Below are 24,321 nucleotides of genomic sequence, written 5' to 3' on the forward strand. Positions count from 1 at the left end.
TATCAGCAAAGTATATGGGGTTTTATTTCCAGGCTGTAGGAGGGCCACAATTTTAGCCTCTTGGGAACCTTTATTGTGCACTACTAATACTGCTGCATATCATACGGGCATTTTCGCATATTGCCTCTATTGAAGCAGCATCACTTTTCTATGTAAAAGTGAACATTCTAGTGTCTCATTGCAGGTCTGCAATAATCATTGTAAAAATGTTGAGAATCTTTCAGACGACTGTGCACAAACTTGACTAACTACACATAACTTTCCGCATCCACAAAACCATATGCTGGCTTAGTCCTTTATCTCAGAGCTTCATTTGTCATTGGCAATTGTGCCAGTATTGCCAGTGACAAGTGGCACTTGTCCAACCTGCTCTTACATTGCTTGCACTGCCAATGAAAAAGGAATAGATTTGGTAAATACATTGATTGCATTTTCAACTCTACAGAGCAATAGTTATCCATGGAAAAAAAATGCGCATTTCAGTCTTTAGCACACATTTTTGGCATGACAAAAGTCATTTTATGATAGTGCCACACACAAAGAGTGCCGGTGGCGGTGATGCCTCAACAAAAAAGAGCTCTTTCGTAAAGTAGTTCAGACAGCAGCTTCGCTGACAATCTAGAATTTGTACCTGACAGTTACTCTGACCCCGTTTGCGATGTGCGTACACTGGTAAAAAAAACAAAACAAAGATGGCGAAGTGACAGCATGCTTTACTAATGAAGGAAACTTTTTAGAATTAGAATGGTATGAAAAACATTACAACTAAACCTGCCGATGTTAGTATGTTTTTCGGGAGTTAATTTGGCGGTTACCGGGTTAACGTGCAGCTAACTCCATATAATTAGCATCAATTAAATGCTGTGTATCTTGGGGACCATCATTAACAATGTGATGCATGTGAGCCATCACATGCTTGAGTTCATTAAACATACAAGATACGTAGGCACCTTTTATTCAGAAAGCATTTGTATACAAAATCAAAAGCACCATGGCAATGTCAGAAGCAGCTTAGGCATATAAGCACAGCCTATTTTGAACATGATGTGGAACAGGTTCCTTAGCCCTCTTATTTTTCAAAGTCGGCTAACAAACAGATGTGCATTTGCAAAAACCTGCATGGTATGCAGATGAGCCATTCCTGCCACTAACAAAATGAGCCACTTCACAGATTTCCATATGGTCCTTCCAGTCTTTGAACTCTGCAAAAAGAAAGATTTTCCAAGTTGTCAAAAGTGAGTCTCAAAAAAAGACAGCAAGAAACAGAACTCTTGTAGACTGGAAAATACAAAATAAAAAAAAAAAAGTACAGGTATTGCCAACACCAACGGATTGCACAAGTAAACTGCGTATGTTGACATCAATTTTTGGAAGCAGATTTCAGAGGCTAGGCTACACTGCCATGCAGTCAGCCATAACTACTGCTGGATGAATGTCAACATATCCAAAATGAGTTATCAAGTTGTCCTTTGTGTGCCTTCATAGAGGCTCTGACTAGGCTCAAACATGGCAAATAGACTTGTCCTCCGCACTCATTGGTTCTTTACGATGCCTGTCACTGGAAAGGCTTGAACGAGAACATCTTCAGTGTAACTCCGCCTGGTTGGGTACTTGAAACAAAAGTTTAAGAAACACCATCACCAACCAAATTTTTTATTAGAACCCGACGTTTCGGGTCCAACTCGATCCCTTCCTCAGGGGCGACTAAAGTTTAAGGCCCGCAGTAGCAGGCACACGTGGCGAAGTCCAATTGTGTAGCAGAGCCAGGGTAGCGTCCCCAGATTCCTGTTCACTGCTGCAGCTGTCAGCCGGATGAACCGAAAAAAGACGTGACGTCTTTTGAAAGGGTTGGTCTCCACCACATCAAGTATGTTCACCTCGCCAAAGGCGATTTTGTGGTCGGCGCATTCGCAGTGCTCGGCGAGGGGGGTTGCTTTTCGAGTTCAATTGCCGGGCGTCATTTTTGTGCTGCAATATGCGCAGACAGATTTTTTGTTTCGCCGATATAAGAGGCAGAGCACTCTGAGCACGAGATTTTATAAATAACGCCTGGTTATTTTTCTCTAGGAATACGGTCTTTTGGTAGCGGCAGAAAACGGCAGACTGTTGAAGTAGGTTTGTGCGACACACAGACGTGTTTGCGCAGGATGCGTGCAAGCGCCTCACTGGTGCCCGCCACGTATGGGAGCACAATGCGAGGGCGCTTCGTCGTTTCCGTGTTGACCGACCCTCTTGTCCTGCAAGCTCGACGGCGGAAAGCACATTGGAATAAAGGCGCGTGTATAGCCATTCTTCTTCAGATCGGCTAAGCATAGGCCGCTGCCTGCTACTGCGGGCCTCGAACTTGTCGCCCCTGAGGAAGGGACCGAGTTGGTCACGAAATGTTGGGTTCTAATAAATAATTTGGTTGGTGATAGTGTTTCTTAAACTAGTGGTTCATCACACCGATTAACAAGCTAATGGCAGAAGGAGCACAGGTAACGTCTTCAAGAGCCTACATATGCTCTTTGCAACCATGTGTTCTTATTCCATCATTTACTATCAGCCAAAAAGAACTCAGTACTCTGTTTGACAGCATTATCTGCACACTGGATTCACTTTTATTTCGTTGCAACAAGGTGCCAATCACGACAAAGGCACTGGTCATCGAACAACAGAATGCCCAGTGCTCAGTTTAAAGGCAACATGTTAACCTGCCAAGTACAATGATCAAGAACAATGTAGAAGCAGTGTTGTGTTGTGGCAATCATTCGAGGTAAATCTCATCATTGTACAACAAAATGAGTAAAAGCTGCGTCCAGGTGGCGTAAAGCGTGAAAAAAAAAAAAAAAAAAAAAAAAAAAGCTTTGCGGTATGACTTCCCCCTCAAAGAAGCATCGGCCCAATGCTCTACATTGAATAGAAAGGTAGGCAAAAATAAACATCAAGCAAAATATAAATAGTGTCCATCAGTTATAATAGGGCTTTAGGCACACAACATACAATTTCTGGACATGTATCACCCCTGGGGTACTGTCAGTAACATCTGGGGACAATTCCATAGCCCATTTCATCTAGATGAGTGAACTTGATTTGCGGAAACAGCAGCGTAAAATTTATAGTTTTCATTAAATCCACGATGGTGATTCAGCATCCAAACCTAGAGTCGGTCTGCTGGCTTGTAATCTTCATTGTCATTGTAGGTTACGTTAGGCATTGGTGCCTTGCTGGCTTTTTATGCGCAGCTGGGCGAGTCGTCGGGCTACTTCTGCACGCTGAAGGTAGGCAGTGACACTGAGGCTGTCCTTTTCCGTTACATGTGGCATCAGCATGACATCGAGCGCTGTATTAAGGCGAAAGCCTTTAAAGGGAAACTGCACTGGTTGTAGATTTTGATGAGTTTCAAGGAATCAAATGATTACAGCTTTCAGGTTAAGCATGCAAGATATCTTCGCGCTAGCATTTCAAACAATGGCGCAAATAGCGATTTAAACCGCTTCAGCTATCGAGCTTCTCCTCACCACACAGCGACGCTTGGGGGGCACATAATGACATCATTGACGGCACCAGTATGTTTCCCGCATAGAATGGCTTGGTTGGAAGAAGTAAAAACAAGGCTACCAAAATTGAAGGCCCAGGAATATTGTTCGATGGCATCAAAAAAGGCACCGCATGATGTGGGCGAAGGTAACGTAAAGAAAAAATATTACCATCCGTGATGTCATCATCGAGCTTCTACGCAGTCCTTCAGTGCTGTGAGGAGAAGCTCGAATTGTAATCGTTGATTACTTCATCAGTTTTAAAGATAGCACACAAACACTTTGCAAGCATTACCGACAGCTTATGGAGAGTCAAATTTTTGAATGTCGCAGAATTCTCGAAAAGTGATGCAGCTGCGCTTTAATGGCTCATACTGTCGGCGTTCGTTCGGTCACAATATAGCTTTCGATCAAATTACATCACCTGAAACCGAAACTAATGTCATCGGAAAGGTAAAAATCCTGCATCCACCGGGAATCGAACCTGCATCCCTCGCATCGCCAGCCTAAGCTTTAACCAACTGTGCCACACCCGGGATCGTGAACTGCACATATATCTTGTCTACAGTGATTTGGTTTGGTTTGGTTTGCGGGGTTTAACATCCCAAACCGACTCAGGCTATGATAGATGCCGTAGTGCAGGACTCCGGAAATTTCGACCACCTGGGGTTCTTTAACGTGCACTGACATCACATAGAACACAGGCGGCCTTGCTTTCGTCTCCATTGAAAAGCGGCCGCCGAAGCCCGGTTACGATCCCGCATTCTTGGGAACAGTAGTCGAGCGCCGTAACCACTGCGCCACCCCGGCGGGCCCTTGTCTATCATGAGGATGAGTTAAAACACACATCATAATTCTCCTTGTCTGCGTGATGCTGATGCGGCCACTCCCCTTTGTAGCGAGGGATCACAGAGTTCTTCATTAGGCCAATAAATAAAGGAAGAGAAAAAGAACAAAAACTATACCAACTGCTGTGCATTGGTCAAAAGTCCAGAAAAAAGAAATGAGGAAGGAAAAGGGGGAGTCCTTCAACAATCTTTTCGTTTACGCCACCAGTCAAGGCGGTGCTTTGTCACCTCTACTGCCCTACCCAGGGTGTGCTCTTTGGGTGGTGACATCGACTGCAGACCAAGTGCTGTCGAAAGAGTCTCCATCAGTGCTGATGTCGCAGTTGTAGGGGGGGGGAGGGCCACAGTTTCGGGCACTCGATCACAACATGCCGTATGGTTTTATCGGCTGCGTCGCACTCGGAGCACTTGTGCGCAGAAAACCACTCCGTGCCTCGCAGAGTAACCCGCTGCCGTCGGCTGTCTCGTGTGTTGTCATAGATGTTCTCATTAGCGATCGTGTGTTTTGTGCTGGAGTCCACCGCCAGGGATGACTTTGCCCGTGCTTCGCTGTGCCATCTCTTCATTTCTGCTTCTCAAACCTGGTTATGGATCTACTCTCTCCACGCAAGCTGGAATATCTCCAACAGGCCGGCTTGTGGAATTCCGTACTCCTATGCCAACCTTCGCGTTCAAAGCATCCATCTGGTGTTGGAGCACTTGAGTACGATGTACTTGTATACCTCGCTGGACCATCTATGGCGAAGTGCTCAGCTGGCGCTGCAAGGCAAGCTTGCGGTTGTCTCACATGCGACGATAGTAGCGCTGACAATGACGCTGCAATTAGTGATAATGACAATGACGGCATTAGCAATGATAACGGTGCATTTAGTTAATAATGATAATGAGAGCAAACGGATGCACCGTGTGCACCAGCAACGCTCAGCCTTTCGCACTTCTGCAGTGTAGATTCCACAGTGCTTTTGGAATTTTCGGGCTCCCTGCCATACACAAGGTGGAATGGAGTTGACCTGCTTCTCCGCTCCTAGCCGGCAGCAACAGCGCGGCAGGCTACTGTGCTGACATTAAAGCGAGAAACTAGTTACATCGGCTTAACTTTCAGGCCGACTGACTGTTAATGCATGCAAGGAGGACAATGCCACGGACAACGAGAAGTGGGTTTTTTACACGACAGATATGATGTGCTTCTCGCTTTCTACAACGATAATTAGTCTGAAGAAGCCTTTGGCCCTTTGCTTCGGCGTTGCGAGTCAGGTAGTCAGTTGCTACTATTATCCACTTGTTGCTAGATGTCAATGTCGGGAAATGACCTAGTAAGTCCATGCCGATCTGTTGGAATGGCCTCGCAAGTGATTGGTTTGGTTGTATATCCTGCAGTCTTGTTAGCAGTGTTCGGTGGCGTTAGCAGTCACAGCAACTCCTGACATAGTGCGTGACATTAGCAGATAGACGAGGCCAATATGGGCCAATATTATTTAACCTGAATGCGACTGAGAGTAAAATAAAGTTTAGACGCCCAGCTGTGGGCTCATCATGAGGGGCCTGTAGGATTTCATCGAGAAGGCCCACAGGGACAAGTAAGTAGGCGGTCAGGGTGCGAACGCCATTATAAAGCGCAAGGGAGGCAAGTCCACGTTTGAACACTCTTAAGTGGCAAGGATGACTTTCCTTCAAGGTAGTCGAAGTCTGAGTGCTGAATTTGCGTGAAGTAGGCCCCAAAATAGCATCGTTATTGTCTTCTTCCAGCACTTTTGGACAGGGGCTCGTGAAAAGCAGTACCATGTGTGCGTGGCCAAAATAGGTGTTTAGAGCAGCTCTTGGAGCAAGCAAATATGCTTTTTGGAGCAGCTAAATGGAGCAGAAAGCAGGACAGACGTGCTGAAACAGCTATGGAGCGGAAATGTTAATGTTTTATAGCAGAAATATCGGCTTTTTGAAGAAACTTCAGAGCATGTGGTCAATTAAATCTCCAATAAGTCATAAAGGCCTTTCTACCCTTCTTGGCAGCAGAAATTGTGCTGCTTACAAACAGGCCCGCTGTGTTCTGAAGATGTTTTACTGCACACTGACTGTAACCAACATGTGACCAGCGTGCAGTTTAAAGGCCCATTCACGATTGAGGATTGCAAAGGGTGTGCGATTAAGGAACCGCTCAGACTGACCGATGTTCACACTTGCAAAGGCAAACGGTGGGTCGCTTTCCCAAATTGGCCTCATTCAGAACGAGACTTGTCGACCTTGACTGCTCACCAAAACAGAAGCCGAATATAAACCGAACTTCGATTCATATCAACTGTGTTGCTGATTGGTTACCGATTTAAGACCAGGAAGGAAACGTTGGACATGTGCCTTTTTATATATGGGAGTGCTTGTTGCTAAACAAGCTAACTCTCAAAACGTAAGAATAATGTGCTTCAGATTGTATGCTTAAATAATACAGCATGAGCACATCTATTTTGGCCTTCTCGACAATCTCTAGACGAAGCCCAAAACAAGTCCAAGGATCGCTAAGGTTGCACACTATAGTGAAGGCTTGCCAAAGTAAAAATAATATGCGAATGAAATATTTTTGCTGAAGAAAGAAAAAGGCTCTCAGTGACCACAATCCACGGCATGCATGCAAGAGTGCCGCAGTCACCATGAATAGCAGAAAGCATGGGGATGATATCGTGTAACGTCAGCGCCCAAGGTTGCCAAACCATAAAGCTGCTTTCGCTATTAATAATAAAAAATCATTATAAACTATCTACTGCACTGAAATCTCAAATTTCGAGGATTTATAATTTATGTGAATGGAGTGAAATGCAATAATCAGTTTATGCTCAGATTTTAGCTGTCATGACCCCTTTAAGTGAATATAAATAGTTCAAGCATATGGTACCAACATAAGAAACACTACAGAATTATATGAAAATGTCACTGAACTACGAGCACGTGAATGATTAAGCTGCTAAATTTGAAAATAATACACAAGACGCGGGCAGGGTCATTAAACAGAGCCTTAGAATATAATTTTTTCCATCTCCTGGAAAAAAGCAGGTGCATTATCTGCTCTGGTTTAGAGCTCTGCTCTTAGTTTAGTGACTTCATATAAAAACAGAACCTCATCTGGACGTAGAACTTCTCTATGCGAAGAGTAATTTTTCTGTCATGGGCAGAATATCCAGGCTCGGGAACATCTGGGCTTTTCAAAAACATCGCGAAATTATGAATATTGCTTGTCTTAATCTCAATTATTGAAATGAAATAAATAATTTAAAGAAATCGAATTTTCCAGCGTGTTTACGAGCTTTGCAAGCTCTGCAGACGTATAAAGAAGACCTCGGTGGTCAAAATTTGAGATGAATTCTTTTTTTTTTTGTTTTGTTTTGTTTTTTTGCACACATAATTTGCTCAAAATTAGATACAGAATAAGTACTACATTTTGATTTGTGCCTGAACTTTCGAGCCACATATCTTGCAATATACCGGGTGCACGAGGCATTTGAGGATGCAATGTCGGCTTCAGGCAGAGAATATCTCCAGCAAATATATATATATATTTTCACCAAACTTTAGGAGATATTTTTCTTACTGTTTATTTTCACATTACTCAATGAATGCGCCACTTGCAGCAATAACCAATTCAATTCGGCTTCGGAAATGGCTGCATGCACGGATCAGGTGGTTCTTAGAGGTACTGCCCATTGAGTTCGCAGTGGCGACCTTAAGAGTTTTTTGTATTATGTGGCCTTTTGTCGGCTTCTCTCTCAACGACGCCAGTGATTTCAAATCTGGACAACTAGGAGGCCACAAGTTGGGAGTGATGTGGTTATTGGAAGTTGTTGGCCAGCCACTCGTGGGTGACGCAGGCGGTGTGGGCGAGAGCCGAATGTTGCTGAAAGACACAAGATTTTCCTTTCGAAACAGTATCAGTCCAGGGCTTCACAATGGTGGCAAGCACCTCTGCGTACTCGGCAGCATTAACGCGGAGTCCTTCTGCAAAACAGTGTGGCAGCATGACATCACCCTTGTTGCCGACGGCTGCTGACACCATCACAAACAGAAATTTTGTCTGCAATGCTGTCGGCACCTCATTAGCGCTTCCGTAAAGCCATCTTTCATTATGGCAATTAGCTTTTTGGTCTTGATCGAAGTTCTTTTCATCTGAGAGAAAAAAAAAGCATTCCAGGCTCTTCAGCTTGCCTAGCAAGCGCTTGGACCAGAGCAGACAATTCTCCCGACCTTTACCAGAAAAGAATTGCGGCCTCCTCATGACACAGAAATGGTACCGCACGTCCTCGTGCACAGCAAGCCTGGCAGCTGACTCTACGACACATCGAGCTCCTTTGCAATGGCCCGCATTGACTTCTCTGGGTTGTCACTCACGATGACTTGCAGCCTCTGAAGAAAATCAGGTGTTCTGACGACGCCTGACCGCTGACTGTGCTTTTTCCTTTTCGCCACAGCGTCACAGCACATCAGTTCTGTCCGCACTTTGTTAACGAAAGGCTTCGCAACATTCAGAAAGTTGGCAATTTCCAAGTCGCTGTGGCGCACGGCCAGTGCGATGAGGACTGCATGGCGTTTCATTTCCTGTGTCAACTTGTGCTTCCATTATGCAACAAACTGCGCAGTATAAATGATAAGGGGTCAACCAACAAGAAGCCGCATGCCTAGATACATATGCTGAGCCTGCTGGTGTCTATGGCGATAAGGAGTAGTAACCTCAAATACCTCATGCACCCAGTGAGCTACGAGACTGCTATAACTGTGCCTAGTGACGGGCAATCGAAGTAGCTTCAACGTCCTCGAGCCTTCCCTCGTGAAGCAGGTGGTCAAATTCATCATTCGCAAAGAACACGCAGTGAGCAAAAAAAAAAAAAGAGAAATTACAGGCTCTCAATTTGTGTTGGAAGTTTTCAGGTGCAATCAAATCCATTCGCTACAACCCATCATGCTTCGAAAATCTTAATGAAAAGCATGGGTGAAAAATTGTTCAGAGTGCAATACGAAAGACCTGCAGTAGACCTGCAAGTAGTGCTAAAGGAACACTGAAAGAAAAAGTAGGCTTGCAGCGATGGTATACTGGCTCCTAATCACAAAAACACCACTTTCACTGAAAACAAAACTCTTATAAGGTAGAAAAAAGAGAACAGAAATGCAGGCATTGCAGAAATACAGAAATCGCAGATGCATGCACAATGACATGCAAGGGATCCCGGAGGCTGCCTAACATGTATTATGGTTGCATGTTTGAATTGTTAATTTTTGTTTCAAAAATGGCAAAAAGACAGGCTAAATATTGGAAGCCAAAAATAAATTTGCGCTTGGCAGTGCCACAGGCAGTCAGGTTCGTTGTGGTATGTTTTGGTTCTTCGAAGTCACAGCTATGCATTTGGCATCACCACATGGTTTCATTTTTGATATACATGCTTTGGTTTACAAGTGCGGAGCAGCAGAGTTTTCCTCTGATGAAGTTCATGCCCCAGTAAGCGCTTCTCTATTGAAAAATCTGGTATGAAATGCACACAGGATTAAGTTACAACTTACTGGGCAGAATAAACCTGCACAGACCCGAGTGGAGCTGGGAAAGAAAAGAAAGGCTGGAAAAAGTAAGATTTAAATTGCATGGGTGCTTAAGAAAAAAAAAAAAGAAAAAAAAAAAAAACGGCCTCGAACAGGATTTAATTCTAAGTCCTTTGGAGTTTTAACTGAATGTCTTAGCCATTGCACCACACGAACAGCTGAGACCTCTCGCATTACATTACTTGTGTAGTGCAATTGCATTTTTTTACACACATTTTTCACTCACCGCTAAACAATTGCATCCCAAGTGTGCTGAATGCTTTTGCTGGCTGTTAATAGTGTCACCGATGTCTCATATCTATGATAAGCATAGGAGTTTGCCAAACTATCTCGTAATATTTCTATTTCTCTATTTTCTACTCTCCCAGTGTGCATGCACAGACCTTACTGGCACATCAGTTTGCCATCTGCAGGGCAGCGACTCTAGAGTGCACCACATAAGGTGTAGACACCCAAGGAAGCATTGAGCGAAAGGGAGCTCAGTTGGTTCATATTAGGAAATACAATAGTGAAGGAAACTAAATAAATTGAGCAAAACAGGCCCTGTGTACCCCTTTTTTCTTTTAACTTTCTGCCACAATGCATTGTTCACCCCTTGCTGCTATTAAAAAAAGACGGATCTGTAGCAGTCTTTACTCGTCACTCGTGATGGTAGCTCGGCAATGTCTGTGGCCGCATCCATAGCTTCGCTAGCTACAAACTTTGCCGCCACGCCGGCACTCGTACATTCTATCCTGTTAGTCAAGTGACCTCAACTCTAAAAAGCACCGCATGCTCTGTGGGCGCAAAGGTCAAGATTCACTGCGAGAACTTTGCAGTCAAGCTCAAGATCTATGCTTGGTGCAAACAAATAGACGGCTTTGGCGAACTGTAGCTTTAATTTCAGCTGCTGCTAGATTGCACTGCTCGCTATGCATCAAGAATCACGGAGTCTATGTCTACACCATCATTTGCATCATTTTCCCAAGTCTAAATCCCTTGGAAGGAAAACAGACCTCTTCAACTTCAAATCGAAATATCTCGGCAATAAATGTGTCTTGCTGCCGGACAAGTGACAAAAAAGTCACGAAACACTGCACAACTGGAATCTGGCAACAAAAAATATTGTGATGGGTCCCATACTGCAGAAAATCTGGCATCCATGAAAAATTATGGGCATGTATCTGGCAAGTGGCAGGAAGGTGACGCAGCACTGCAATGACTGTCCGTCAGATTGTGTGACAACACAAGGCTACATGACATGACCAAGTCAGCAGGTGCTGCCACACAGGGTGCTTTTTATGGTATCAAGTTAAAAAGGAAAACAAAGAGAACATCGCTTGGAGCAATTACGCACCACTATTTGTTTCTTGCAGGTGTATCCGTGACAAAGGTGAATGCAGGGCTACCTGGAATCACTTGAGGCAAATCTTTGAAGCCTTTGTTATGAAATATTAAATATTGCAGAGGTTCAGCTCTCTTTGAACCAAGTCAAAAGCATTAGCCATCGGCCGGTGCCGCATTTGTAGCTGCCGCTTCAGTCTTGGCTTGATTCCGCATTTGGTAAGCTTCTCGGCAATAGGCTAGTCTGGCTTCTCGTTCGATGTCTTGGCAACCTGTCTGGCATGGTTGCAGTCTCTGTCTTTGGCGCAAGTGGATTCCTCTACACCACACTGCCTCCTTTTGTCATGCCGCCTGGTGAATTCACCCAACACTATGCTCGCGGTCTCGACTGCACTTACCCAGAAATGTTTTAAAGCAACGAACAGAATATGGGCGCACAAAACACAGACAACAGAACATGTTGGTGCCGCTGCAAATGAATGAACAACGAAATAGCTATTAGAAATGACAGCAGTGCCTACTCTGCTGGCAGAAATCTTGAGCAAAAATTTCTCGTCAATTGGCCCTAATTGGCTATACAAGGCCATGCGACATTTTCCCATGAAAATAGCAGTGACTGAAATTTTTCATACTTTCACAATCATCTTCTAGCAAATAATGACCTCCGTTTGTTTCGTACTACATGCGCCATAGTGTCAGCAAATAAATTGCAATGCTGTTTGTACAGCAAGCGACTGCAGGCAAGGGACACGTCTGGGTGATATTTTTGAGGTAGTCGTGTAAGCAAGTTTCCAGGGCAAAAAAATTATGGCATGTAATTTCTTCCTAACAAAGATTACCAAAGTACTGCCTGCTGAGAACTTATTCTCGGCAAATAATTTCAACAGTGTATGGAGCAGAGCATGAATTCGGGCAGCCCGAAAACCTGGGCCGGGCTGGAAAATTGCCGTTTTTATGGGTCTGGACCTGGCTCGGGCTTGACATGCAGGCCTGGGCTTGCAGCTTGCAGTGGCGGAACGAGGCCAGGCTGGGTAAAGCTGTGTATGGCTTCTTTTGGAGATGGAATTCCAGCACTAAAATCATTCCGGTGGTTTATGAATAAACCACTACTAGTACATATGTTGACAGAGAATGAGAGAAAGCTCATTTGTAAACAGAGTTTAATCAGTGCCACTCGGTGTTTTGTCCAAGTAATTTAGTACGAACATGCCGGGCTGCATTCAATGACACAAGTGAAAAAAGTTAAAAAGGAAAGGCTCAAAACTCGATAGCGAACTGTACTACAATGGAGGTGTTATGAAGTGCTGTGACCTGTCATGCATGACACAGCCCGTTTGCATAAGCACGTGAGCACGTGCCTACTGAAGTACTCAACACCATCAGCTTAGGATTTCTCAGCAATCAGTGAGCAAGAGGGTAGCTTCTAACCTTTGTGTTACCGCTAACGGCTGGACATTTGAAGCCTTATAACAGCCCCTGGACAAGGACCTTCAATTGACTGCTCGGCAGGCAGCCACCTGTTCATAAAAATTCTGACTCCCCCCCCCCCCCCCCCCCCCCAAAGAATGTCTCTACGCTACAATAAATGCTGTAGGATAAGAGCTTATTGCTTTAGGAATCTTTACATATCCAATGACATATACATGCAAAATGAACAGACGCTACCGCTTTTCGTCTCCACAGAGATGTGACAATGTGGCTGTGATTTCTTCAATGAATATGTAAATTTTGGTTTTTTCTGCCCTTGCCCACTAATGTTCCTGGGGCAAAGTTGCCAGGGGCAGTATTTTTGTAGGTGATTAAGCAAAGAACTTGCACCAAGAGCCAATTGCTTATAAGGAGTCATAGTTAAAATGCCCATAATCCACACCTTTTAAATGTACATTGTGCTAGATAGCTTTACATAAAATGTCTTGTCAAAATATTCTTCACCATGCCTTTGCTTCTGTCGGTGCTTTAACTGTGCCCTTCTCAACCAAGAATATTTTGCAAGGTTTGTCTCTCATCTTGATTTATTGTTATGTGCTAGTTAAGCAATACATTTTTAAGGCGCCTGTTCAGACTTACTTTGCAGGTTTGGCACAGGCCCTGTCGTGGAAGCGCAGGCCGGGTCCGGGCCATTAATCATTGCCGATGGGCTTGGAACCATGGATCCGGGATGGTCTTCAAACGTGGGCCAGGGAAGGGGCTGGAAAATCCAACCCGTGCAGGGCTCTAGTAAGGAGTGTAAGAAACTAAAGGTACAGGAAAAAAAAAATCACACACACATAAGGGGAGTTCAGTAGCGAGTTCATTACTTCGAAGCACCTCTACGTGGTCTCCGTGCTACAATGGAGTTGTCTAAACGGTATTTACGTTATCATTTCTGTTGTCTCAACAGAGCTTATCCTTTTGTCGTACCCGACGCAAACTAGGCAAAATTTCATCAAGGGTACGCAGAATATCATCCATATAGCTGCCGCTTTTAGCTGTGAAAGGTTCAGTGCTAGTTTCGAGCTTTTGGTGCTCAATATGTATCACTAGTTTCAAGCTAGTGATGCTCGAGCGATATCATAGGCAAGTACTTCACCCGGATGTGATCAAAACGAACAGCGTATGGAGAATCGGGGCCAAGAACGTAAAAAGCATAAAATGAGCTTCGTCGCCCTAAGCAGCTAATCACTGACGAGTGCCGTGAGTATCTGGTTGATAGAAGACAAAGCATCAAGCGCCAGTTAGCAGCATCATAAGACAGTGCAGTGCTCGCCTTCAACAGTGCTAAATTGGCGCGTGCTGCAAGTGCATACCTTGGCACAAATCCCTGCAGTATGTGACAAATAAGAACGGTAAGCGGACAGCATATAACCACGAACATTGCACGCAAAACTGGCAGCTAAAATTTGAACATGGCGGCACCTTCATTGGCATGCTTTGTCCACAACTAAAATATTTTCACAGACCGGGCACTAACCTTTCTGTACCGAAGCCGCAGCAGATGTGCCAGGGTTGTTCATGGCGCGCACACCAGTCAGTTCGATCGCACCCGTCCGTGCAACAGGCACAGTCTCGTTTACTACAACAAAAGCCACGGCACCAAACCGCCGCCGCGGCACCGGCGGCATCCCCAAGCAGGGTGGGTGGCGGGCGATGAGCGGTGGCCCGCCGGCACGCCGTGCCGTGCCCTCAACTAGGGACAATCCGACCTAGGGATTGCTAGGGATTCAGGGCGGCTGTCCAGCAAAAATCCAGGCAACACTGGCATTATTCATGGCGAGTTTTAGCCGCTCCCCGTACGAGATGGCTGTTCCACTATGGTGGCTAGAAGGGGGAGGTGGCGCCAGCGCCGGCGTATCCGCCGAGAAGGAGCGATCCTCTGGTTCATGCGCTGCCGCGAAGGCCGCGGTGGCGCTGTGGTCAGCTTGGCGATGCATTCACGCGATCGCGCGCGTGTGCAGGTTCGCGAGCGGTGTATGGAGGGTGCGGCAGCGTTCCTGTTTGTTCGCGGCTGCCAGCGTGATCTCTCGTTTATGGCCAGATGTGTTACGCTGCTGACATGTTAATGTGAGGGCCTAACTTCACCGAACAAATGAACTCCAGCGCAAAAAAAAAAAAAATCACAGTATGTCCCTCCCAAGAAAAATTATCAAATTTTATGTTCTTACCAGGCAGCACTTCTATGTTAAGGCCCAGAACTGTAAGTGCAACGCTAAGCAGGGAAGAATGAAAGTGCTGAAACTTAAGAGGGTGCTCTAAGTTGCATATTTATTCAAGGTCGAATGTAATATATATATTTTTTTATTTAGCGGGAAGGAATATCCTTGCCTCCCCATTTCTTAGTGCCAAGCGATGCATGCAGTGTTGGTAATCAATGTTTAATGTTTTTTTTTCTTTCTAATTACACAGAAGCATGTGTAAATGTATCTGTTATTTTTAATTACCCTGAATGTTATTATGTGCAGTACATTGCTATTACTACGATATGCAATAAATTTTTGCTATGCTTTGTTTTGCTTGTTTGGATCCCCAATCACATTTTTTAGGAGTAATGCTGATGCTTCGTATCCTTGAAACTGAAGGAGGTGGAAAACATCGACCAAAGAAGAGCCAATCTTTTTTGTTTCATTTATTACCCCTTTTAATTTTCTTCTTACATATTATTTTATGCCCTGAGGCAAACAACGTTGTGGGAAAAAAATGCGACCGCACGGAGCCAAAACATCCTTCCATCCTCATTCTCTTGAAAGAGTGCGTTGTTGGGCGAGTCGGTCAGACATATCTTCAAGGTATACTGCGCGCACACAAAACAAGGAGGAGAAAGGTACACAAAAAGCGCAACACCTGCGCTTGTTGTGTACCTTTCTCGTCCTTGTTTTGTGTGTGCGCAGTATACCTTGAAGACTCATTATCTTGGTCTGTCTTCTACTTTCGACATGCACTATCTCGATCCGACGGGACTCATTCAAGACCCTCCAATTCCTGGAACTGAAAGGATAGATACGCCCGTATTCTACGCACCAGAAGTATTGGGGTACCAACCGATCGATTTAAATTGTTTTGTTAGTTGGCTTTCATGTGCCAAAATTACTCGGGCTATGAAAGACACCGTAGTGGAGGACTCCGGAATTTCGACCACCTGGAGTTCTTTAACTTGTACTAACATTGCACAGCACACGAGCGCCTTGCTTTTCGCCTCCAGTGAAAAGCGGTCGCCGCGGCCGGGATGCGATCCCTCATCCTTGGGCACAACAGTCGAACGCCCTAACCACTGCACCACCATGGCTTAAAATTGAATTCTGTCAGCCGTAATCAGGTTCGACTAGAGTTTAATGAGCTAAACCATTACCTGCAACATCACTGAAAGGCCGACGCGTTGCACGCACGGCGGGCATACGTATGTTCAAGTACCGTGGCTGAAGGCGAGCGGCGCGTACCATGCATCGCACTACGGTCAACAGCGCCACCTACACCCGGCTTGAAATGGAGGAGCGGCTTTCGTCCGCCGTTGGCGTCACCTCCCCCTTCTAGCCACCATAGTTCCACGACCTGCCGGTCGCCACCGCGCGATCTTGGTAAGCTGCGCATGCGCGAGAAGAAAGAAGGTAGGCGAGGAGGATCTGTTTGTAATCTGGCGGATGTGACGTAATAAATTGCTTATTTTTGTTTTTTGCTTGCGTGTACGCTCGCACCCAGACGCTTTTTTATCGTCGCCTCCGCAGCCGCTTTTTTTTTTTTTTTCCTTTTCAATTTTGGCGCGCAGTGGTACAAGCAAGCGGGAGGCTTGTTCGCGCCGTGTTTCAGATTGACCAGACTGGAATGTATTCTGCAAAATAGACTGGGTGACACCTATCCTTGCAAGTTTCTTCAGACTTTCGTAAGTACAGCGAAAATGCAGCGCAAAACACTTACGGTGGCATCCCGTACGTTCCTCGCCAACTTAGGAGAGCTCATGGCGCCGCTCTTCTCACGATACAGCTTGTCTGCATCGATGCGTTATTGCTAAGTGATCTCAATTCTTTTTGCGGCATCTTGCTGTGAGTCGGTGGCTTCAAGTAAAGCGTGGAGGATCTACGAAGCTCTTTTCCGTGCGCCAGGAGGCAGTCCCTTCAATATCCATGCTTCGATCGGTCGCCGGCGGCTCATTTTCGAGTGCGCCTCCGTTTTGCTCCCGAATAGCCCTGTCTTAGCAAGAGCAACCATTTCTATTTTTCGTTTCAGTGTGTGCCGAAATACTCTTGCTGCACAGCGATTTTGGGATCTTGGCTACGTCGCAGCTTCTGCTCTTGGGCTCTCCTGCACCATGAATGCCTTGTGCCTCATGAAAGGTGGGTACAAAATGTGTGCTGGCAAAAACAGGTTGCTCCACAAGAGCGCTACTATATGAAATAGAAGTTACCTTATTTATGAAGCTGGCACTGGGCATGCATTTCGGTCAGCACCGTCACAGCCAAAGCAGTAGAAAAGGGTGAGGGGGGTGGGGGTGCCAGTACATATCTGCCGGACCGTTCTGACCACTAGATGGGACTAACCCGGTCATACGACTACATTTTAGCTAAGCGTGATAATATTAATGACATTTTTTTATCAACTCCAGGTGAATTCAAATTCTGTTTCTAGTTATGACTGTATATTGTCTTGTGCACCATACAAGGTAATTGCTGTTGATGGGCACGGTAAAAAAAATGTTTTTCAATGTTCACCAGCAAATCTACTCAGTGACAGTGCTATTTCTGTGGCCATTGTATAGATCCTTTTTGTATTCCTGACTAGAGCTGGTGAAATCGCTTCTTTCAGCTGTAGCGCGTTGATAAAATAAATGCTGGTGCATATTTTCCAGTAGCTGTCAAATACAGTGAGAGGGCATTCAGGTGCACAAGGTGGGACTAGGCTGATTCAGTCTGTTCCATATAGAGATACTAGTGCCCACGTAGGCCTGTCATGGTAGAAAATAGAATTGTATAATTGCTCGAAGAGCTTTCCAGTAGCATGCTTTGATGGGCTAGCTGGCACACCACTGCAGTGTGGTTTGGCTGTGCGAACAGGCCAAGGACGAAAGGAACGCACATGGAAATGCCAAGTTTGTTTTATCATTTCTTCATCTCCGTGTTTCTTTGGTTTACAGTGCCAAATCATATTCACGCTTTCCTATATGTTATCTTGCAAACAGCAAATGCACTGCTGACACTAGGGGCAAATTATATTTGCTCTTTTTGGTTGAGGCCAATTTATTTTACTGATAGAACATTAAATGTTTCCATGTGAGTGCCATGTGACAGCTACTAGCATTATACTTTCCTTCTGTGTTGCAGCGAGATCATTCATGTCTTACCTTTCCCAGGAGCCGGCATTTATTGCATTGTTCCGATTTCCAGGCCCTTCCCTGTTTGGTGCGTGTGCTGAAACAGGAATCCCTTGGAGGCGATTTGCAGCTTTTGTTCATCATCTTGATTCCGTCCCCACATAGGTAATAGCCACTGCGGTGGCACAGGATTAGGGTGCTCAATTGTTAAACCCAAGGACACAGGATGAAATCCTGGTTGCGGCAGTCCCTTTACAATGGAGGTGAAAAGCAATGCCGTGAACTGTGCGATGTTGACACACATTTAAAGTTAAAGACAAGGTTGTTGAAATTTCTGGAGGCCTTCACTAAAGCATGTATCTATGTCCCAATATGGAAACAGTCTGTCCGGGCAATGGACAGGGAGAAAATCCAATGAGGTCATTGAGAGCATATTTACCACGGTAGCAGGGGTGAATTTAGGTGCCTACCCTGTTGGGGGGGGGGGGGGGCACAGCTAGTATTATTGCAACATATCTGTAGTGCTTCCTGATATATATTTTTTTACATAGTGGCCATGCAGACCAGTTGGTGCAAACCTAACTTGCTGGACATGGACATGGGAAGCCAAGGACATGGGAACTCAATACAAAGAAGTACATGGGACAACACTGTTTGGTCTGAGACCCATTTCCAAAGCATTTCACCCCAAAAGAGCCAAGCATCAGGTCAGGGGAAGTCCTGTACCAGTTGGAAAACTGTTGAGTACCTGGCGGCACCTGGAATCAAACCTGGTACCTTCTGAATGCGCAGCATTTCTTTTTCTTGTGTTCCCGTGTCTTTGGCTGGTCCAATATGTTAGATTTAAGTTTAGTACAATACCCCAAGAAAACAAAAATGACAAAATATTTTTGGTCAGTACATAATCTAATTGCCCACTGTTCTTTTAGTTTTCATGGCATTGTTTGTCTATAAAATATATATCCATGAAATTTGTTGCCGCTTAACTAAATTTGTGCAGAGCTAAACACAAAATTTCACCGATCCAGTTTTTGTGTGTGTGTGAGTGTGTTCAGGTAAAGACTATCAGTGTTACAGAAACATTGTTCTACATGCTAGTTTAACATATTTGACAATGGCTAAGTTTCAGAAATAAAAAGCACAGCTATGAGGTTCCTGAAAATTTTCAGACAGCTCGTCCCAGTGTATATTATTTTTTTTTAAGAACATTGGTGAGTATGCTGAGCACTGATGTCTTCTTGCAATGAAATTTTTTCTAGCCTGGTCAGTTCTTTCAAGAACAAACTTAGTATTATCCTTTAACCATGATCATCACGGAATGACACGGATCTGGTGTGTGAATCCACCCCAAGTGCTCTGTAAAAAAAAAAAAAAAAAAAGACGAAAATGTACTGCATACACCAGCGCACCTGTGACCAAGGCCTTTCTGAATTCATGAACGATCATTAAGCTTTTTTAAGATCTTCCAAAGCCACGTTGAGCACCATTAGAACGAGAACCCGAGCAAGGGCTACTACCCCACCAAGACATGATGGCCTTGTGACAGAATCTGCCTCACATTCAGGAGGTACCAGTTTCGATCCTGGTGCTGGTGGGTACAAGATTTCTCCCGGCCTGATTCTGGACTCTTCTGGGATAAGATGCTTGGGAAAGGTATTCTAGTTCACTTCAGGAAAAGGGTCATGAACCAAAATTCACGATTCGTTCCACCATTAGACAACCCTAAGTCCGCTTCGTGCAGCAGAAGCCCATATGCAGTTCCTTTTTCCTCCTTTCCTAAGCCATACTCCCTGGTAAGCCAAGCACCAGGCTGGGCCATAGCTGGTACACATTTGAGAAAATTGTGAGTGGAACTCGAACCCACCACATTGCTGTAATGTGGAATGATGCTGAGATAAGGAAATAGTGAGCCAGCCCAATTACTAACCATTCAAGAAAGACTACTGATTACTCACACTGTGGTTCATTAAAAGGATGTACTCAGGGGTGCAAGAGCTCAAATAAGATTTGTAGCGATTTTTGGAGCAGCAAAATCTTCGTTTTAGAGCAATAAAATTCATATTTGGATCAGCTCACAAGAAAAAAAAAATTAATTCAAATTTTGGAGCTGTTAAACAGGGAAGAAACTTTACTTTCGGCACAAAAGAATGAAGAGGTGTGAATATCGGACTGTATGAATGCGATCCAAAGGAAATCTAGCAAAGGCCACCTATCACCGATGCTGCTTGTACTATTTATTTTTGTAAATAAGCTTTTTGTACTGCTAGGCATGCTATCACACACACAAAAATGTGAATCATAAAATTGAAGAGGCTAAATAAAAAAAGCTAGAGAATATGCTTTTTTTTTTTTTTTTTTTTTCATTTAGCACGGTTTGACAACCTTAATCATGGGACTTCATGTTGCTTGCAAGGCTCAAAAAACATTGTTTTACTCTCTGTGAAATCCACAGCTCGTGTTGTGCGAGGGCAGCTTCGAAAGAGCTTAATTTGAAGCAGTGACTGCGATCAGCCTGTGTCCAGAAGCGAGCGCAGTGCAAAGACAAAATGTTGATTAAAAAGCAAATACAGAAACAGACAAAAAGAAACGCCGACCAAAAGGCGAAATGGCAAATGCCGAAAGCAAGTGTTAAGCAAAGAAAACCGACGAGCGAGCACATCTTCGGCTTGTAAATTATACTTCTTGTGGACTGGCGGTGGCTTTGACACAATATTTTGATAAAGGAGAGGTGGACGATTATTAGGTTATGTATTTCATGCACAATGCATACCTTATAGTACTTCAATGTTGCAGCATGCATAAATGTTAATTTTGGCAGTCTTGGGCTCCACTACGGCATTATGGAATTCAATAGCTAGGCTGCTGTGCGTTTCTCGACCTTCTGATGTTCGAAATAGATTTCACATGTTCCACCTCCAGTTGTATTAGCACAAACTTCGGCGGTGATGCAGGCATTGCGAAATCAGGGGGTAGACGAGTCGTACGTGAAAGTGCTGCAAGATATATTTAGTGGGTGCACAGCAATCATAGTTCTGCATAAAAAAGTAACAAAATTCCCATACAGAAAGGTATTAGACAAGGAGACACGCTCTCCCCAGTACTATTCACAGCTTGCTTAGAGGAAGTATTCAGAGACTTGGAATGGGAGCAGTTAGGGATCAGGGTAGATGGAGAATACCTCAGTAATCTGCTGATGACATTGCCTTGCTAAGTAACTCGGGGGATGAACTGCAAATGATGATTGATGACTTAGACAGGAAAAGTAGAAAGGTGGGCTTAAAAATCAATATGCAGAAGACTAAGGTAATGTTCAACAGCCAAGGAACAGCAGTTTATGTTAGGTAGCGAAGCACTGGAAGTAGTAGGCGAATATGTCTACATAGGACAGGTAGTAACCGCAGACCCGGACCATGGAAAGGAAATAACAAGAATAAGATTGGGATGGAGCGCATTTGGCAAGCACTCGCAGATTATAACTAGCAGCTTATTGGTATCACTCAAGAGGAAAGTATGCAACAGTTGCATCTTACCTGTACTCACCTATGGGGCTGAAACGTGGAGGCTAACCAAGAGGGTTCTACTTAAGTTGAGGATAACTCAGAGGGCTATGGAACGAAAAATGGTAGGGGTAACATTAAGAGATGGGAAGCGTGCAGAGTGGGTCAGAGAAATAACTCAAGTTACCGACATTCTAGTGGAAATTAAGAAGAAGAAATGGACATGGGCAGGACATGTAATGCGAAGAGAGGATAACCGATGGTCGCTTAGGGTAACAAACTGGATTCCAAGGGAAGGAAAGCGTAGCAGGGGGCAGCGGATGAGGTTGAGAAGTTCGCAGGGGTCAAGTGGATGGGAGAGGCCTTCGCCCTGCAGTGGGTATAGTCAGGCTGATGATGAAACACAGAAGCCACCTCCTACACTATCTGATGATGGGAAAGTGAGTCTATCGACAAGACAGTATAAAAATAACCTTAGTGTACATGAACGAACCAACAGGATATCGAAAACTTCCATGAGCCGCATAAAAAACTAAGATACATCCAATAAAAACATGCAGCACTTAAAATGCAGGGTTGAAGTATTGCTCCAAAATCACAAGTACCACTACGGCCCACCACGGAAGCAATAGCAGTGGTGCCTTGTCACAAACAGCCCACTTGCGTTATAGGGTTCCTTCAGCGCATAGACAGTGACTGAACTGGAAAGCGGTGAAAGCACATGGATGCAAAGAAAATATGAGTAGCCATTGGAATGCCATGACGCCATCTCAAAATAAAACTAAAATGCCAGTGACGCATGCTACAGTGTCTGAAGCATCGTGATTGGTTATATCACGGCCGCAGAAAGTTGTCACTGAGTATGGCAAACTTTTGTGGATAGTCGGGGCATTTTGGCACAGCATGGCGCAAATTTCACGCTTAATGCACAGCTTGGTGCAGAAATATGTAGCCGTATCAAAATATGCAATTGGTGCAGCTGTTGCACCCCTGTGTGCTGTCCGCTCATCATTCTTGGATATTCAGCCACCAAGCCGCTTCTGCTCTTTGAGGCCTGGGAGAGGTCTGGTGTCTTTGCCTTTTTAACTGCTTGGAGCACGACAGATTTTATTAACCCTATTCAGTATGCCCACTCTTTTCAGCCTTCCATTAATAGCCTGGTACGCAGATTTAGGGTGTCTTTGGCAGGCGCACCTCCTGCATATCCTCCAAAACCTCTAGCAGTCTCTCCACTGCTTTGAAGCTCCGTTCGATCGATAGCCTTTGTCCTGCGAAGCTCCCTAGAAATTAAATACTGAAACCAAATACTAGAAACCAAATACTCTGGGAAGTCTCGACACTGACAAGAAAGAAAAAGTAAGGGGAACAAAGGACTCCTTTGCGGCGCGACGGAGTCCTGTATTTTTTCTTCATTGTGCATGATCATCCTTTATAGATGTATCGTTGTCATACCTGCTTAAGTGCTTCCGCACTAACTGGGAACCAACATGGCGGCCCACCAAGCCTGACTGCCGTTTTTAGCCAAAATAGGGAACCCTAGCATGAGATGTCACCACCCTAAGCCGGGCGCCGCGGCGCAACATGTAGGCTCCCTATCCTCTGAATTCGGCGCCATTTATTAGTGTTGTGAGAAAGTGTCTGCTGTCCCATATTGCCTCCGAGATCATCCCCACGCTTGCGGGGGTGATCTCTGAGGCCATGCTTCCCGCCCTTCCTCGCAAACATCTCCTCGCCTTCGACTGTCTTTTGACCGAGCCGCTTTTTTAAAAGAGCGAGAATGAGTGGTGACTCACTGAGCGGCCACTCTTTTGGAGAGCAGTCGCTTAGTGAGCAGTGGTTCTTTTGGAGAGCCGCTGGTTCAGTGAGCCATCGGGAACCGTGAGCAGCGTTTCTTTTGGAGTGCTGTTAGGAACCGATCTGCCAGAGTTAGGTCTTCTGTTTGCTGCTACTTTAGCGCCATCTATTAGCAGTACGAGAAAGCAACTCCAGTGGTCAGGCACAGGTGGATTGGGCCGGCATATAAAGAAAAGAAAAAAGTGTGCTGTCTGCACAATCCTTCGCACGTAGTTGGTCGGCTGCTTCGGCGCCGTGTCGAGGCTCCGCGCCGGCGACCTGGTAGCCGCAATGTGTGTATGCTTCGGGTGGTCGCCGCTGTTTTTGTGCGTCTTTTGTTTTGCTTTCAATAATTGCTATGTATAGTTTTCTCAAGCTGCATTACAACAGGGCGAATGTGGAATGCATGGCCCCTTCCGCAGCCAGCCCAGCAGAAAAAAGATATCTGGTTCAGTCATGAACAGCACTGACTGCAGCGCGTCGTGTGCTCAAAACGGGAACAGATGCTTTATGAAAATTAAAACCACACTTCACAGCATGAATGGCGAGCGATTCGGCTTGAAGTAGATACAAAATGAATGAATGAATTAAATACGGTCGGTGTATGTATGTGGCGGCAAAAACAGGAAGGTTGAACAAGTTTGGGTTAGGGTACTGGGCCAGAAACCTGTTGCCAGGAATAAAGGAAGCAGTGGGAGAAGCCGGGGCACTGAGAGCTGTGGGCATTGAGAAAAACTGTCGCAAAGTTGAACAGGGTTATAGGAATATACGAAAAACGAATCAACTAGAGAAAGCATGTGGGGGGAGGGGGGATTTAGAAAGTGAAAAAGGACTAACGCGGACTCAAGCTACAAAGCGCACACTGCATTAAAAAAAATGATGCATTTATACTTCAGGCTCCTCTTGAGTTCACTGTCTCCGGGAATATAAGAGGGACCTCGAATCAGGTAATCTGCTTT

General features: G+C 45.0%; 1 protein-coding gene and 2 long non-coding RNA genes across 3 annotated transcripts in view; 1 reads left to right on the forward strand and 2 right to left on the reverse strand.

Annotated features, from left to right (window-relative positions):
• Positions 1-944: 944 nt before the first annotated feature.
• Positions 945-14,407, reverse strand: LOC146182657 (uncharacterized). Its single transcript, XM_084608892.1, has 3 exons — positions 14,208-14,407; positions 13,325-13,471; positions 945-1,202 (listed from the first exon to the last, which is right to left on the reverse strand). The coding sequence occupies exons 1-3, from the start codon at positions 14,356-14,358 to the stop codon at positions 1,087-1,089; spliced, it is 414 nt and encodes a 137-aa protein (XP_084465018.1). The 5' UTR covers positions 14,359-14,407; the 3' UTR covers positions 945-1,086.
• A 2,018-nt stretch (positions 14,408-16,425) lies between these two features.
• On the forward strand, positions 16,426-19,204 carry LOC146182658 (uncharacterized). The gene is made up of 3 exons (XR_014708651.1): positions 16,426-16,607; positions 16,952-17,058; positions 18,106-19,204. It is a non-coding gene; the product is annotated as an uncharacterized LOC146182658 (long non-coding RNA).
• LOC146182659 (uncharacterized) overlaps positions 18,582-24,321 on the reverse strand; it is a 41,357-nt gene continuing 35,617 nt past the window's right edge. Inside the window, exon 5 of the long non-coding RNA XR_014708647.1 lies at positions 18,582-19,388. This is a non-coding gene — a long non-coding RNA (uncharacterized LOC146182659). The remainder of the gene's footprint in view (positions 19,389-24,321) is intronic.

Source organism: Amblyomma maculatum, chromosome 7 (genome assembly GCF_055883805.1).
Source record: "Amblyomma maculatum isolate TAMU_Amacu chromosome 7, ASM5588380v1, whole genome shotgun sequence".
NCBI lineage: Eukaryota > Metazoa > Arthropoda > Arachnida > Ixodida > Ixodidae > Amblyomma > Amblyomma maculatum.